Here is a 15,226-nt window from a genome sequence, read left to right as displayed (position 1 = left end):
TTGGGATAGAATTGTGGCAGGAAGCTAAGCCTCATTCCTTCCCTCTCCGCCTTCCGGTGTGACTCAGCCGTAACATCTTCAGACTATAAATCATATCTTCGCTATGGAGGACTCTCTCTCGAGAGGGTGTTCAAAATTAAAGCAATAACTCCCTCTGGCTGTGAGTGTAAAGGGAGAGGCCATGCTACATGTGAGGACAGACAGCCTCATTATTTGCCTGAAATATTGCTCCCGCGCCCAGTTGGGGTCTGTGGCAGAGAGAGCAATCATTTCTCCAACCCCTGAAAGCAAGCCTTTGCTGAGGACCTTTCACTTCTCCAGCCTCTGCTGCAGGGATTCTGAGACCTGCATCCTAACTCTGGGCTCCGTGCTGCTGGTCGGTGGACCATGCTTTGAGAAGCAAGCGCCTTCGAGCCTGGTGTTTCCCCTTCTGTGTTCTAGACAAGGCACAGCTGGTGGGCATGTGGACTTTGAACCTGGCTCTCAAAAATGAACTCTGCCTCCTGTTCCTCCTGGAAGCTACCTTTCTCTGTTTCCAACGATGGAAGCTGGGATTCTCACTCTGTCGCCTGGTCAAAGTGCTTGGCTGCCGCTGGGAGTCCTTGGTTATGTCCTCTGGGATGGCCAAGCTGGATGTGACCAAGTGGGGGCGCAGCTGGTTCCCAGGGAGAAGGCTGGATGAACTGACCCAGCATCCCTGCCGCCCGCCCAGAAGAGAACATCTTACCTGCCGCTGGGGAAGGGCGGGAATGCCACCGACTTCAGCTTCTTGTCCTCTGCTGCCGAGAGGCAATTTTTGATGGTCTCTTCAAGCTGTTCTTCACATTTGTCAGAGCCCCACTGAGGGATGTGACAGTGGATGACAAATTTGGCTGCAAGTCCGCTCGACTGGCTGACGGCAGCTGGGACATGAGAGAGAAATGCTGCAGGTTATTTCTTATGTCTTCCCCTTAAGCCGGGGGTTAGGCTGAATCTCCTGTGTCCTCCTTAGGAGAGGAAGAGCCGTGTCAGAATTGCTTTTGACAGTTAGCACAAGTTTCGGGTAAACAGTGAAAACAGATGTGACAGCATGCCACAGATGTTCACATGGTCTGCCTTCTGGCCTCCTAATCAAAGGTATGGGGCTTCCCAGGTAGTATGTGTGCAGTGGTAGAGAATCTGCCTGCCAATGCAGGAGACGTGGGTTCGATCCCTAAGTTGGGAAGATCCCCTGGAGGAGGGCACGGCAACCCACTCCAGTATTCTTGCCTGGAGAATCCCATGGACGGAGGAGCCTGGCGGGCTGCAGTCCATAGAGTCATAAGGAGTCAGACATGACTGAAATAACTTAGCACAAACAGAAGCTGGAACAGGCAAGGAACAGCTGCTTTAAGAAGGAACCAGCCCTGCCAGCACCTTGATTTTAGGTTCTTAAGACTCATTGTGGCCTTCTGATGTCCAGAGCGCTAAGACAATGTGTTTGTGTTGTTTGAGTCTACCAAGTTTGCGCTAATTTGTGCGGGTCTGTAATAGTTTCTAGTGATAGGAAACTAATACAATGGCTTTTTAAAAATTGACAAGCCCTCTCTTCCCTCCCCATCTGAGATCCTGACTTGGGAGGTCTGATGCAGGCCTTGTGCTTGGTGATTTGAGGACCCTCCATAAATTGAGAACCACTCTATGTTGTACACCTCCTTGGACAGGGACTGTCTTTTGATCGTCCCTGTATACCTAAAGAGCCTGCAGCAAGCAGGTGCTCACAACAGGTTGTGAAGTTAGATTACGCCTGCTTGGTCTCATAATTTCAGTTCATACTCCCTATTTTTATTTTTTACTCCCCCAAACCTCTTTACTGTCAGTGCCAGAGCTGATAGTGAGGAGTTCTAGGTAAGTCCCTGTGGCCATTGATCTCCAAAGGAGCGGATGGGTCTGATCCACTGGCCACTCTCTGGCCCCTTGGGGGTGTCGGTGGCTGCAGCCACCTGCTGCTTGCCTTTAAGCCACCCAACTTGTGGAGCTGGGGCTCTGTGCCACTCAAGGAACCAAATTTAGCAAAGGTCCCCCACCCTCCTGCAGTGGCCAGGCTCTGGGAGATGGGGGACTTCGAGCAGGTCACGCTGCTACAGCAGCGTTTCTAACAAATATATGTCTGCCACATTCCAGAGCAGCATGTGGGGTTGGTTTAAAACACTTATTTGGAATGTATGATGCCCACCCAGTACACGAGCTGTGTTTCCTGGTGATGTCCATCCACAGTGCTGAAAAGGCTATACCTGCACAGACCAGGGAGGGTGGTGACACATGCAAGGGGCGTCTCCCGCCTGTCGGCTACAGCTGTGAATACCCTGCCTTCCCAGTGCCCAGGCTGGTGCCAAGTGTCTGATTAGTGAATGAGTGAGTTAGGGAATCAGTTGATGTAAATACTGAGGCAGCAGTGGGCATGACTGGTTGACTCTCTGACCACATACATTTGTACACCAGAAGCAGAATGTTCCCACTGGCCTTGTGGTTCAAGGGAACCCAGTATCGTGGGGACTGGCACTGCCTGCTTGGGGCAACTTCCCTGAGGCCCTCACTGTTCTTATACACTGGGAAGATTTCAGCTCCTTACAAACCAGGTTGATTTATTTTATATATGTTTAAAATATCATGTTACCAGCTGAATGATACTCTTTTTAACATTAAAAGTCATTTTAAATAAGAGAAATGTACCCCTAATGGTAGTGTTAAGTGAAACAAGAAATGTGTTAAGTTAATCAAGAAAAAATGGCATGCCTTCTCATCCCCTCTGAAACTCTCTATTTACACTAGTTTTTGTTGTTGTTGTTTCTTTCTTTCATGTTTTTGGTCCATGCTACATGGCATGTGGGATCTTAGTTCCTCAACCAGGGATTGAACCCAGGCTCCCTGCAGTGGGGACCGTCAGGGAAGTCCCTACTCTAGATTTTGAAGGAAGTCCATGGTAGCAGGTCAGCCTAAAACAAAGCATTTCCATGGCACCTGGAAATGGAAACCCCCGCTTGTAGTTGTAACGATTTAGTGTTCTCTAGAGGTGCCAAGGTGAAGGTCAAGTGATCTTGGGTCTTGGAACCCTGATATTTGGTAGAAACATCTACTAATTCTCTTTATGTGATGTGATGTCCTCTGGTGAGTCACCTTCACTTGGTGGGGACCATGCTCTCAGATGGCAGAGTGGCTGCAAGGAGCCTCTGGAACCTTCCTTCAGGGGAGCCCAACACCTTTTCAGAGTCACCATCATCAAGTGGACGGCAGGGTGGCCCTAGTCCTGCTGGGAGGCTGCGGCTGCAGCTGATCCTTGGTCTCCATGGCCCTGTGCTTTCTCTCCTGCCTCAGTTCCCTGCAGCAGCCCCTCCTTCTCCTGTCCACCCAGGCCTATTGTTCTCTCTGCTGCCACTTGGCCCTGGCTCCTACGAACCATTTTTGTCCTCAGTTTTCATCAGCTGCTTACCAGTGGTCTTACTGGAGCCCCAGGTCCAACAGGTGCCCATCAGTCATTGCTCGCGCCCAAAGCCAGTTCCCCTTCTCTGTCTCTGGCACCACCTGTCAGTCTCCTCTGACCTGCCTCACTCCAGGCCCGTCTGCTTCACTTTCACCACCATGCCCCACCCCTCTCCCATCCAGCTTCCCGCCTGGAATCTGGATGCACTTAGAATCGCTGTGGGCTTGGACCGAGATGAGTTCTTCCACAGGGAAGTTGTATTTGCTTCTATGTCATCTGAGGACTCTACCATACCCAGGTCACGTCCCACTAGCCTTCCCAATTGAGGTTTTGGGGTCACAGTGGAAATCCACAGGAGTACCAGCGTGTGGTTCAAGTTCCCTAGTGAGGCTTTTCCCCATTGGTCTACCCAATGCCAAGGTCAAGACAGGTACTGGCTGCCCTTTCTGCATGGTGGGTCCATGTTTTGCTTTCTGTTAAACTGAAGGTGTCCAGGCTTTGTGTGGAGTCTCTTACTGGACACTCCATGTTGGAAATGTATTCTTTCTTACAATAAGGACATATCTTTCAAATGATGGTGTTTTGAAACTGAATGAAATATGGTCTAATTTACACCCTGATGAACTATTTCCCCTTTTCCAGATGCACCCACACAAAACCCTTCTTCCCAGGGAGATAACTGCTGTTTGGCCCCGGGGCCATGAATACTTGGACCTAACAGATGTATCTGCTTTCTTAGCTCACGCTTGTTTCCTGCCGCCCTCTCAATCCTTCTGGATTCATTTCTGTTTCTCCCTGTGAGGCTTCTGTAGTCCTTTCAGCAAGAGTCTGCGGACCTCTGACTCTCAAGTTTTGCTATCTGAAACTCCACACCTTTTACCCTCCCTGTTGAATAATAACAAACAACATGTGAACTTCTTAGTGCAGTCTTCCCCCTTGGTGCTTTGAAGACACTTCTGTCTCCAAGCATCTTTTGTTGCTGATAAGTCTGCTGGCAGGAGAACCATCTTTACAAATGCCCTGCCTTTCCGTAGGCTGCTTTGCAGGTTTCTCTTGATTTTTGGAAATGCCACCGTGATAGGCCAGGTTTTGGATTTATTTTGATGTTTTAAATATACTCAGTGATGTTTTCAACCTGAGGATTCAAGGGTTTCATTCTGGAAAATTCTCAGTCAAGATCTTTTTTCTTTTAAATTGAGGTGTAGTTGATTTATCACATACTAGTTTCAGGTGTGCAACATAGTCCTTTAGAATTTTTATAGATTATACTTCATTTAACGTTATCATAAAATACTGGCTATATTAGCTGTATTCCCTGTGCTGTACAATATATCCTTGTAGTTTATTTCACACATAGTAGTTTTAACTCTTCATCTTTTTATTAATTATTATTACTAGTTTTCTAAACTTTTTGGCCCGTGATACAAGATCCTAGTTCCCTGACCAGAGACTGAACCTGTGGCCTTGCAGTGGAAGCATGGAGTCTTAACCACTGGACTGCTAGGGAAGTCCCTTCATCTTTTTACATACTGCTTCTCTGCCTCCTATTTCCTACCTCTGGAACTGTTTCGAAGCATGTTGGAGGCTCTCGCTTTATGTAGGGAAGCTGTTTTTCTCTCCTTCCCACCCTATCAGGCAGTTTGCAGGTGCTTCCCCAAGACCCCCCGTTAGGATCCTCTCTATCACGGACGACTCAGGGCTCTGTCTCTGGGTTATACAAGGGATGGGGTAGACGCAGGCACTCAGCTGATGGGTGACGTGGCCCTGGGCTTGGGTGAGGGGCTCTCTGCACCCTTCTGCTTCTCTAGAAAATGGATTTCACCCGAGCCAGAGCCCAAGGAGTCAGTCAGAACCTTGGCTTCCTATAAGGGCTGGGAGTTTTATCCAGCCCTTTCTCTCAGCAGGGAGCCCGGCTCGCGTCCCTTCCAAGTGTGAGGTGACTCTAGTTCCATCAGGTGACCTCCTGATTTCTCTGCATGTTACCAGAACTGCAGCCCAGCTCCCACGCCCCTCACTGTGGCTGCTTGCAGCTCTCCTATCTCTGTCTACACGGATGCTTATGTTTTATGTCAGCATGCTTCTGTCTTAAAGTTTTTTTTTTAATTTTTACTTATTTTCGGCTGTGCTGGGTCTTCATTGCTGTGCGAGGGCTTTCTCTAGCTGTGGTGAGCAAGGGCTACTCTCCATTGTGGCGCACGTGCTTCTCATCGCAGTGGCTTCTCTTGCTGCAGTGCCTAGGCTCAGCAGTTGTAGCACAAGGGCTTAGTTGCTCCACGGCATGTGGGATCCTCCCGGACCAGGGACTGAACCCATGCCTCTTGCACTGGAGGCAGATTCTTAGCCACTGGCCTACCAGGGAAGTCCAATGTCTTAAAATTTTAAAAAGGCAATTCTATCTATCATCGTATGACGAGTGGTATGTGCAGCTGTAAAGTGAGGACACGTGTTCTTTCTTGATCAGTAGCCCTATAACTTTTCTCGCAATCAGATCTGATCATGACATTCCCCAGCTTCTGTTTTCAAAAGCACCTCTCTTAGTCTATATAGAGTCAAATCCAGACCATTAGCACAGCCCACGGGACAGGCCCATCTCTGGCTGCTGTTCATCTCCTCCCTGCTGGCTCCTGACCTTGCCTTCTCACACACTGTGTCCCTACTGCCCACAATGTCCTTGCCCCCGCGTAGATCTCACATCCTCACATGTACTTCCCCATCTCCCCAAGCAGAGTGTATGGCTCCCTCTCTGTGCCCCACTTATGTGTCTGTCTCTCCTTCTCGACTGTCCAGTGCTGGAGGACAGGAGTGGGATTTCTTTGTCCTTGGCGCCCCTGCCCCAGGGCAGCACTTGGCACCAACTAGATGTCCCTGGAGGTAGGTGTGAACACGGATCTGAAGTCAGACCCACTTGTCAAAAAGTTACCTTTGAAAGTAAGTGTTCAAACAAACAAAAACCTGTGCACAGGTGTTCAGAGGAACTCTATTCACAGAAGTCAAAGGTGGAAATGACCCAAGTGATGAATGGATAAACAAATGAAATAGTATTCAGCCCTAAAAAGGAATGAAGCACTGATACAAGTTACAGTATGGATAAGCCTCCAAACATTTTAAGTGAAAGAAGCCAGACACAAAAGATCACATATTATACAATTCAATTTATATAAAATATCCAGAAGAGGCAAATCTATAGAAAGAGAAAGCAGACTGGTGGTTGTCAGGGGCTGGGGGAGGAATGTGACTACTCAATCCATGTGGACTTTGTACAGACGGTGATAAAAAGTTCTGGGAACTAGGCAGTGGTGACAGAGAAGCAGCACTGAGTATACTTAACGCCACTGCACTGTACAGGTTTAAAGGTCACAGTGGTAAACTCTGTCATGCATTTTCCACACACACAGAAAGTTACCCAACCGTTCTAGACCATTTTTGGGTAAGCTGATGATGCAAAATGGGCCGTATCCAGACACTTTATAGTCCCCATGGTGTAAGAAATGATCCATGTGGGCCTGCTCAAGTTATCTGAGAGATGCTAAAACACCTTCCTGATTGGTTGCTGCCTGTTTTGCTCTGTGAACTGAATGTGTGTGAACAATGTCCTGCTGCTAGAGGGGAAGGTGGTTGGGGACGTGACCCAATTCCACACTTACCTTCAGCTACTTCCAAAGGGCCCTGGGACTTGCGAAGCTCCTTTACTGTTTCCAAGAACTCCTTGCCCCCAGCCTTTTCCAAGGCCTTACCTGTGAAGGACAATAGCGGAAAGCCATTGTGGTTGCCCTTTTCAAAGCCATTAATTTACACTGGTTGACAGTTTTACTAGGTCTTAAAAAAGTGCTTAGAAATTAGGAATCAACTTTTGCAATTACATCCCGGTTACCGGGCTTCCCTGGTGGCCCAGCACTTAAGAATCTGCCTGCCAAGGCAGGGGACAAGGGTTCAATCCCTGGTCCGGGAAGATCCCACATGCTGCGTGACAACTAAACCCATGAGCCACGACTACTGAGCCAGTGCTCTAGAGCTGGTGAGCCGCAACCACTGAAGCCCGTGCATCTAGAGCCTGTGCTCTGTAATGACAGCCACTGCAATGAGAACTCCGTGTGCCCCAGCCAGAGAGTAGCCGCCACTCTCTGCAACTAGAGAAAGCTCTCATGCAGCAACAAAGACCTAGAACAGCCAAACTAACTAACTAACTAAATAAATAAACTTTAAAAAATTAAAAAAATTAAATCCTGGTTGCCATTGATCACCGGTGGCAGGGGTCCCTGTGCTTCTATCCAACAGTACTTAGATTCTAGTAAACTTTTTTTCAAAAGAATTATTTAATATTTTATTTCACTTACTATTGCTTCTAATGTATCATAGGAATTATTTCCCCAAAATGTTAACCACAGCTGGATTGAAAGAATATTTGCGAAATACAGTAATGTTGTTTCCGTAACTGTACCACACTATAAGTCTCCTAGAGAGTCAAAGGGGTTTGCCTTTGTGGAATGTGAAACAAGAGCTCAAGGAGCAGGAGCTATGGAGGCAGGTCTCAGCCCTTTAGTGAGAACAGGGAAGAGACAAAGAAGCTGCTCTGAAGATGCAGAATGCCTCACTCCCAAATTAGAAATTTTAAAAATGGCCCAGAAAGACAACAATAAAAAAGAAGCCTCAGAAGTTTGCAAAGAGGGAATTTCTTGGTGGTCCCATGGTTAGGGCTTGGTACTTTCACTGCCGAGGCCTGTGGTGTGGCCAAAAAAAAAAAGAAGTCTGCAAAGAAAACAAAAGTATTTATAACTTTAAGGTTTAGGGTTAGATAAATAAGGTTTTCTTTTTTTCAACTTATGTATTTATTTCTTAACTTGATATTTCATTTAGAAGAAGTCTCCACTGTAGAGGAAAAGGATACTGGAGATATAAAAGACTGATCCCTCTTGAAAGCAAAAAGGAAGCATAAGAAAAAACAGGAGAGGCATAAAATGGGAGAAGAAGTTATACCATTATGAGTACTATCAAAGTAAGTCAGTGGTACAAGTTATATTGTTGGCAATTGACACAAACTCTTCAAAGGACCTTTTTAGGGGTTGATTTGTTCATAATGCAGTCTCAATGACATGAACTCTTAATGATCTTTTTAAAAAATTAAGGACTCAGAACCTCCACTGGGTTTGGGATCTGACCTTGAGTTTTTGTTCCAATTCTAGTGTTTTTTTCTATTCTACTACCACCCACCACTTAAAAAATAGAGCTATTTTTATTGTTTTCCTGATATAAAAATGCAAATACTATAGAAATGAAAGAGAAGGTAAAACTTTAAAAGATGCTGCTGCTGCTGCTAAGTCGCTTCAGTCGTGTCCGACTCTGTGCAACCCCATAGACGGCAGCCCACCAGGCTCCCCCGTCCCTGGGATTCTCCAGGCAAGAACACTGGAGTGGGTTGCCATTTCCTTCTCCAATGCATGAAAGTGAAAAGCGAAAGTGAAGTTGCTCAGTCATGTCCGACTCTTAGCAACCCCATGGACTGCAGCCTACCAGGCTCCTCCGTCCATGGGATTTTCCAGGCAAGAACACTGGAGTGGGGTGCCATGAGCCACTAGGACACACTTAAGGCAGAGCTCCAGATTAAGGCCACTAGGGGCAGACTTTCCAAACGCAGTGAGTTGAGAACAGTTGGTAGAGCCTGGGCTGGGTTTGAGGAGTGGAGGAGTTTTCACCATCTCTATGTGCAAGAGAAACCCTGTGTCTCTGTAATACTAGTTTTTGTCGTTTGTTTTTGGTGTTTCCCCCACCCAGTGCTATCGTATCTCCATTTCAGCAAAGCAAGTGGCCTGTGACGCCAAGGCGGACACACAGGTGAGCCCGGCAGCCTGGGGCCCTGGTGCTGCCATCCAGGGCTGAGCTACTAGTATCCACCCCAACTCACCTACCTCAAGAGCAAGTCCTGTATCTCAGGAACAAAACCCTTTACTCATTTCTGTCTTGTAAAAATGGGTGAGATGGTGACCATCTAGTTGCCATCTTATTATTTCTAGTGTCTGGAAGCTTACCTTCCTAGGTTCCTCCACCTAGCCTGGTACCACTGGTGGGACAGGTGGCAATCCACTGGTGAAATAATTCAGTGTATAGCCTTACAGACAGCCTAACTTGTTCCAGAGGTCAATTCCTTTTTACCAGTGATGTTCTGAATACTGCCGCTTAAAATATATGTATAGGTTTACCCAAAACAAGCACAACAATACTTAGAGTAACACTACTCATTATAGCTCACATTGGAAACAGCCCCAATGCCACCAGGGGTACACTGGATCAACAAACTGTTATATTCCTACAACGGAACACTGCACAGTAAAGAAAATGAACGAACTACAACCATGCTCAATAGCATGCGTGGATTTCACAAAGTTGAGCTAAAGGAGCCAGACACAAAAGGAGACATACTGCATGACTTCTATAAAATCTAAAACAGATGAGACCCCTCTATGCTATTAGAAGACAGGAGAGTGGTAGGGACTTCCCTGGTGGCCCAATGGCTAAGACTCTGTGCTTCCACTGTAGGGGGCATGGGTTCAATCCCTGGTGGGGGAACTAAGATCCTGCATGCTATACAGCACAGCCATAAACAAACAAACAAATAAAAAATACAGAGGACATCATAGTGGTTACTCTCGGAGAGAATGGTCCTGGGACGAGGGAAGAAGGGGCCTTGTGGGGTGCTGGCAAGGTTCTGTTTCATGATCACGATGCTGGTCACACAGTTGTGTTCATCAAGCTGTGCACTAATGATCTGTTTTTGTATAACACTTCAATAAAAATTTCAAAAATATATGCATATTAAAAAAATTAGTTTTTGATCCCTGGGTCAAACCTGGGTCTCCGGCATTGCAGGCAGATTCTTTACTGTCTGAGGCCCCAGGGAAGTCCCAATACTTTAATGATGTTCAGTTAAACACAAAGGCAGAGTTTGACTGACAGGGTCCGCCAAGCAGAGGCTATCCAGCTGACAGAGACCAGCCTCATGAGAACTTGCCAGAACAGTAGCTATTCTAAGGCACTTCTCCTGAAGTCTCAGAACCTTACCTATATCTTCCTTGAGGTCAATTTCGGCTGTGGTTGGGTGGACGATGCCCTCCACTCTCATGGAGCCAATATGGCTGATGTCACTCTGGGTCAAGGACAGCTGCATTGGGAAGAGAAGATGGAGAGTTGGGCGAGATAAGTCCTATGGAAAACCTTCGCATCTGTGCATTCTTTCACTGATTGCCAACAGAAACGGCTCTACGTGGAAAAACCATCTCAAGTTTCCACGTGTGTGGTTTTCAGTAGGCTCTTTTGAGCTCAGTGGATTTGATATTCACCCTGAGGTTAGCAGCATGCAACAAATCTGCCTCCTCTTCCAGGAACAGGAATGGGATCTCCCTTCCTTTTCTTCTCCCTAAAGATTATGCCCTCATTTCTCATCTGGGGGGTCTTGGTGTTTGACGTGGTAGTTTCTGAGTAGCTCCTGCAAGAAGCTACTCATGTCTCAGCATTCTTTTCAGAGCAGCACAGACTTCTGGTGACAGGGACGCAAAGCCAACCACTTCTGCGGGAGAGAAGGGATGGGCTCCGGGATTCTGACCTGCCTGTATATGGCCACCTTGTCTTTTGGGGACCCTGGAGCCACACTTGTGAAATGCTGCCCTAGGGGCGTGAACTGAGTGGAATGGAAACCATTCTCCATCATCTCCCCACCTGAGCAAGAACTTCTTGCTCCCCTATTTAAGTGAGAGAAAGTGAATCATCTCGTAACCAGACAGCCCCTAGAGCGGACATAACTTCCACCTCTTTGCTCCGCTGCTTTCATCAGTGATAAATTAGGAACCCGCCACTTTGATGCACTTCTCAAAACATGCTCTTGCCAATGGCTTCAGAAGAGGTTCAACCACTGTCAGGCTGCAAACATTCGCTACCTGAGATATGATTAACGGACTCTTTCCACACATGTCTTATTGCAGCCCCAGTTGACTTAGTAGATAAATTGTCTCTTATGCGTGTGGGAATGAATTATCTGCATGTTTGGCGGGGGCTGCTGTTGTACTGCTGAAAACTGTTCAAATGTATAACCCAGTTTGTTTTCTTTCTACAGCCTAGAAAGGCAAGCAGACTGAATTATTGGCAAATAATTCACTTCTAACACCAGGGATATTCCGGGAACATATCTTTCTATTTTCTTTCTATGATAAATTACATCACACCATGTAAAGCAGGCCTCCCAAAGGCTGGTTGAGAAAGTTAGCTATGGATTTTTTTGGTGAGCACCAGAATAACTGGGACATGGGAAGCAGAAAGATACTGAGCAGAAAGATCCACTGGCTGACCAATGTCAGCATAAACAATTCTCAGCACTAAAGAGCTTGTTTATCCTCACAATGCAGACATTGCCATAGCTTTTTAGTTTAGAAATGAATACAAGACCAGAGTGAAAGTTCTATCAGGGAAGGAATGGATGAAGGCGGCATCATTGCTTGTAAACGGTAGGTTATAAAAATGCAGTAGTGCTTTATGACAGCACATTACAACCTTCTTTATTACCTTCTGCCCTAGAACAAGGCTCTTAGAAGACAGGATAGTGAATCCATCCCCTGGCCCGTCTTCAGAGGTGGAATTTGAAGTCCCTTCTTTATCGCTGTCCTTTGGTTTGGACTGTTGGTAGAAACCAGAAGGACAGATGAGAAATCATCCAGAAAAAGCCCAAAGTGGCTTTTAAGTCTTTCCCTTGGTAACCACCCCGTTGGATATAAAAGCAAGTGGTCAGGTGTTAGGTTCTACTGTTTTTGATGGAGGGAAGCAAGGGATACCAATATGGGGAAAAAAGGATACTACAAAAAATAAAGTGTATTTAAGGGATTCTTCGGAGAAGGCAATGGCACCCCACTCCAGTACTCTTGCCTGGAAAATCCCATGGATGGAGGAGCCTGGTAGGCTGCAGTCCATGGAGTCGCTAAGAGATCGGACACGACTGAGCAACTTCACTTTCACTTTTCACTTTCATGCACTGGAGAAGGAAATGGCAACCCACTCCAGTGTTCTTGCCTGGAGAATCCTAGGGATGGCGGAGCCTGGTGGGCTGCCGTCTATGGGGTCGCACAGAGTCGGACATGACTGAAGCGACTTAGCAGTAGCAGCAGCAAGGGATTCTTATGTACCCACAGTCCTTACTCAAACCTGGACACAGGTATGTTATTCTTGCTCTTTTCAACACCTGCACGTTATGGAAGCCGGGGTCATTCACAGTACACTGTTCAATCTCCCTTCTCCCCAGGACTCCCTGGGGCACAGTGGCTGAGAAATGAACTCTTTTGTCATCTTTTTAGTCATCACAGAGGTCCAAGGAATGAAAACTTGAAACCCCCAGAGCAGTGCTATCCAACAGAACTTCCTTCCTTCATGGAAATGTTCTACCTTTATGTTGCTCGGTACTGTCAAGCATGTGAAATGTGGCTGGGGCAACCAAGGAACTGAGTTTTATTTCATTTTAATTAATTTAAATTCAAATAGCCACATGTTGCTAGTAGTTGCTGTACTGGGCAGCATATGAAAAATATGACTCCATAAATGGTATCTCTGAGTTATAGCTACTTAGCATATCAGGTTATCCAAACACCTGAAATGCCAGTGGCTGAACTCGGATGACTCTCTGTGGAAGGCTAGAGATGTGTCAGCATGCCACATGGGGGAGGTGGGAAGTAGAGTTCCAGGCCAGCATCTCTCTGAAGATTTTGGTGGGGGCAGTGGAAGGGGTCCGGAAACGTGAAAACCACCATGTCTGGGGGTTGGAAATCTCTAGTAGACCCTGCATGATTATCTGAGCTGGTCTCAAAGACTCTGTACTTATTTTTTTAAGATTTTTTGGATGTAGCTAATTTTTAAATTCTTTATTGAATTTGTTACAGTATTGCTTCTGCTTTTATGTTTTGGTTTTTTGGCTTCCAGGCATGTGGGATCTTAGCTTCCCAGCCAGGGATGGGTCGAACCCACACCCCCTACAGTGGAAAGTGAAGTCTTAACCACCGGGCTGCCAAGAAGTCCCCCTTTTATTCTTTTTCACAGACATTCCTATCATTTCCTCCCCCGACCCACAGGCGGTACCAAGCTGAGGCAAGTCCCCAGTCCTTTGGAGATGCTGGCCACATCCTCCTCTTTGGATGGTTCAACGTCCCTCCTGTTCTGTGAGTGTCCGGGGCTCACAGATACCACTAGGCTTACCTTTTTGGATGTCCGTGGTTTGGCAGCCTTCGATTTCTTTCCCCCCTTCTTTCCTGACGTGGCCTTCCTTCCTCTTTTCTCTGGGGGAGGGGAGAGGATAGTTTCTGACTTGGCTTTGGTCCCTCGCTTTTTGGCCAGCAGTTCAGGGTGGATTCTGGGCAGGACGCCTCCGCTGGCGATGGTCACTCCTTTTAGCAGCTGAAGAGAGACGATGCGTGAGCTCAGACAGCAAAGAGCACGTTGGTTCTGGACTTAAAATGATTCTAAGTGTTGGCAAAGAAAGTGTTAAATCTGGTCTCTGCTTTCCAAAGAAACTGCATGATACACGATTTAACCGGTTTTTCCTGTCTCACGGGTAGGGCTTTTCTCTGTAGGTATCAAGGCAATCCACAATTTCGTTTGGAAAACAAAACAAGCAAAGTGAAATGAAAGCGTAGACAGGGTGGAACCAGGGATGTTGCCCAGAGCTCGGAAATTCCAGACATAACAGAGGATAAAGAGCTTCAGACGTAGGAGCACAGCTTGACAAAGTGGGGTTCAAAGGTTAATGCAAGGGCTAGACTCAGTTAACAACCTTCCTCACTCCTTTGATCATGCATTCCATCAGTAAAATATGTTTGACCGTGCACCTCCCAATGGATATCTGTTTACTCTAACTAATCGACATGAACGACCACACTAATACATTTTGCACATTCTATGGCAGTGCTACTCCAAGTGTGGTCTGCAACCAGGGCCCGTCCACAAGCTATTAGTTACTCATCTGTGGCAAAAGCGCTACAGAAATCATGAGGAAGTGTCTAATAAGTTGATAGAGTTATTGTTTATCTATTGGATCTAGTAACAACAAAATTGTAGCTGTTTGTATATTTTTGTCTTTTAATTTTTCTAGTAATTACTTTTTATTTTATTTTTGGAAATTATCAGTTCATGTTGGATTGGAAATAGGAACTGATTCTTAGCCACAAACAGGTTGAAAAAATAAGACCAGAAAATAAATATAAATGAAAGTTCTTATACTATCCACCCGCTACCTCGCACAACTTCGGTGGGGGGATGAAGGTGGGAATTTACTTGATTTTGGAATCAGTTTTAAAGTATAAAGGGTTAGTTTTGATAATAGAAAGAAGGACACTTCTGCCCTCGTCAGAATAAATCATCAACAAAGTTTGGGTGAAGAACCTGTAAAGAGAAGAACACGTGTGTACCACACCTCCCCTAGCAACACACAGAGCTTGCTTTTAAAGAGGAAGCGAAGCTCTGGCAAGATTCAAAATATATAATGGAGTCTATTCCAGAGACAATTTTATTTTGAATCTCAATCCTATACTATCTGAATGTTTCAGTGTAGATGTGACTGGGCACTATAGCAGGAAGGATTTCTAACCAGCTGGGTCCACAAGCAGTAGTGTTTGGCAAATCCATTTGGTGGCTGGTGTCAATGCTTCAGACGTACCTGGTTGAGCTCCTCGTCATTGGCAACAGCCAGCAGGATGTGTCTCGGGGCTATCCGGGCCTTCTTGTTGTCCCTTGCTGCATTCCCAGCCAATTCTAGAATTTCCGCTG

The 15,226-nt window shown here is 46.4% G+C and overlaps 1 protein-coding gene across 1 annotated transcript in view; it reads right to left on the bottom strand.

Annotated features, from left to right (window-relative positions):
- Positions 1–15,226, bottom strand: part of MACROH2A2 (macroH2A.2 histone) — a 52,781-nt gene that overhangs the window by 1,613 nt on the left and 35,942 nt on the right. The window contains 6 exon segments of the mRNA NM_001076086.1: positions 728–902; positions 7,084–7,173; positions 10,493–10,592; positions 11,987–12,097; positions 13,661–13,858; positions 15,117–15,223. Coding sequence (NP_001069554.1) covers positions 728–902; positions 7,084–7,173; positions 10,493–10,592; positions 11,987–12,097; positions 13,661–13,858; positions 15,117–15,223 — 781 coding nt within the window.

This window comes from Bos taurus, chromosome 28 (genome assembly GCF_002263795.3).
Source record: "Bos taurus isolate L1 Dominette 01449 registration number 42190680 breed Hereford chromosome 28, ARS-UCD2.0, whole genome shotgun sequence".
NCBI classification, from domain to species: domain Eukaryota; kingdom Metazoa; phylum Chordata; class Mammalia; order Artiodactyla; family Bovidae; genus Bos; species Bos taurus.
The sequence above is the reverse complement of the archived record's forward strand: the minus strand, read 5'-3'. Positions and strand labels throughout refer to the sequence as shown.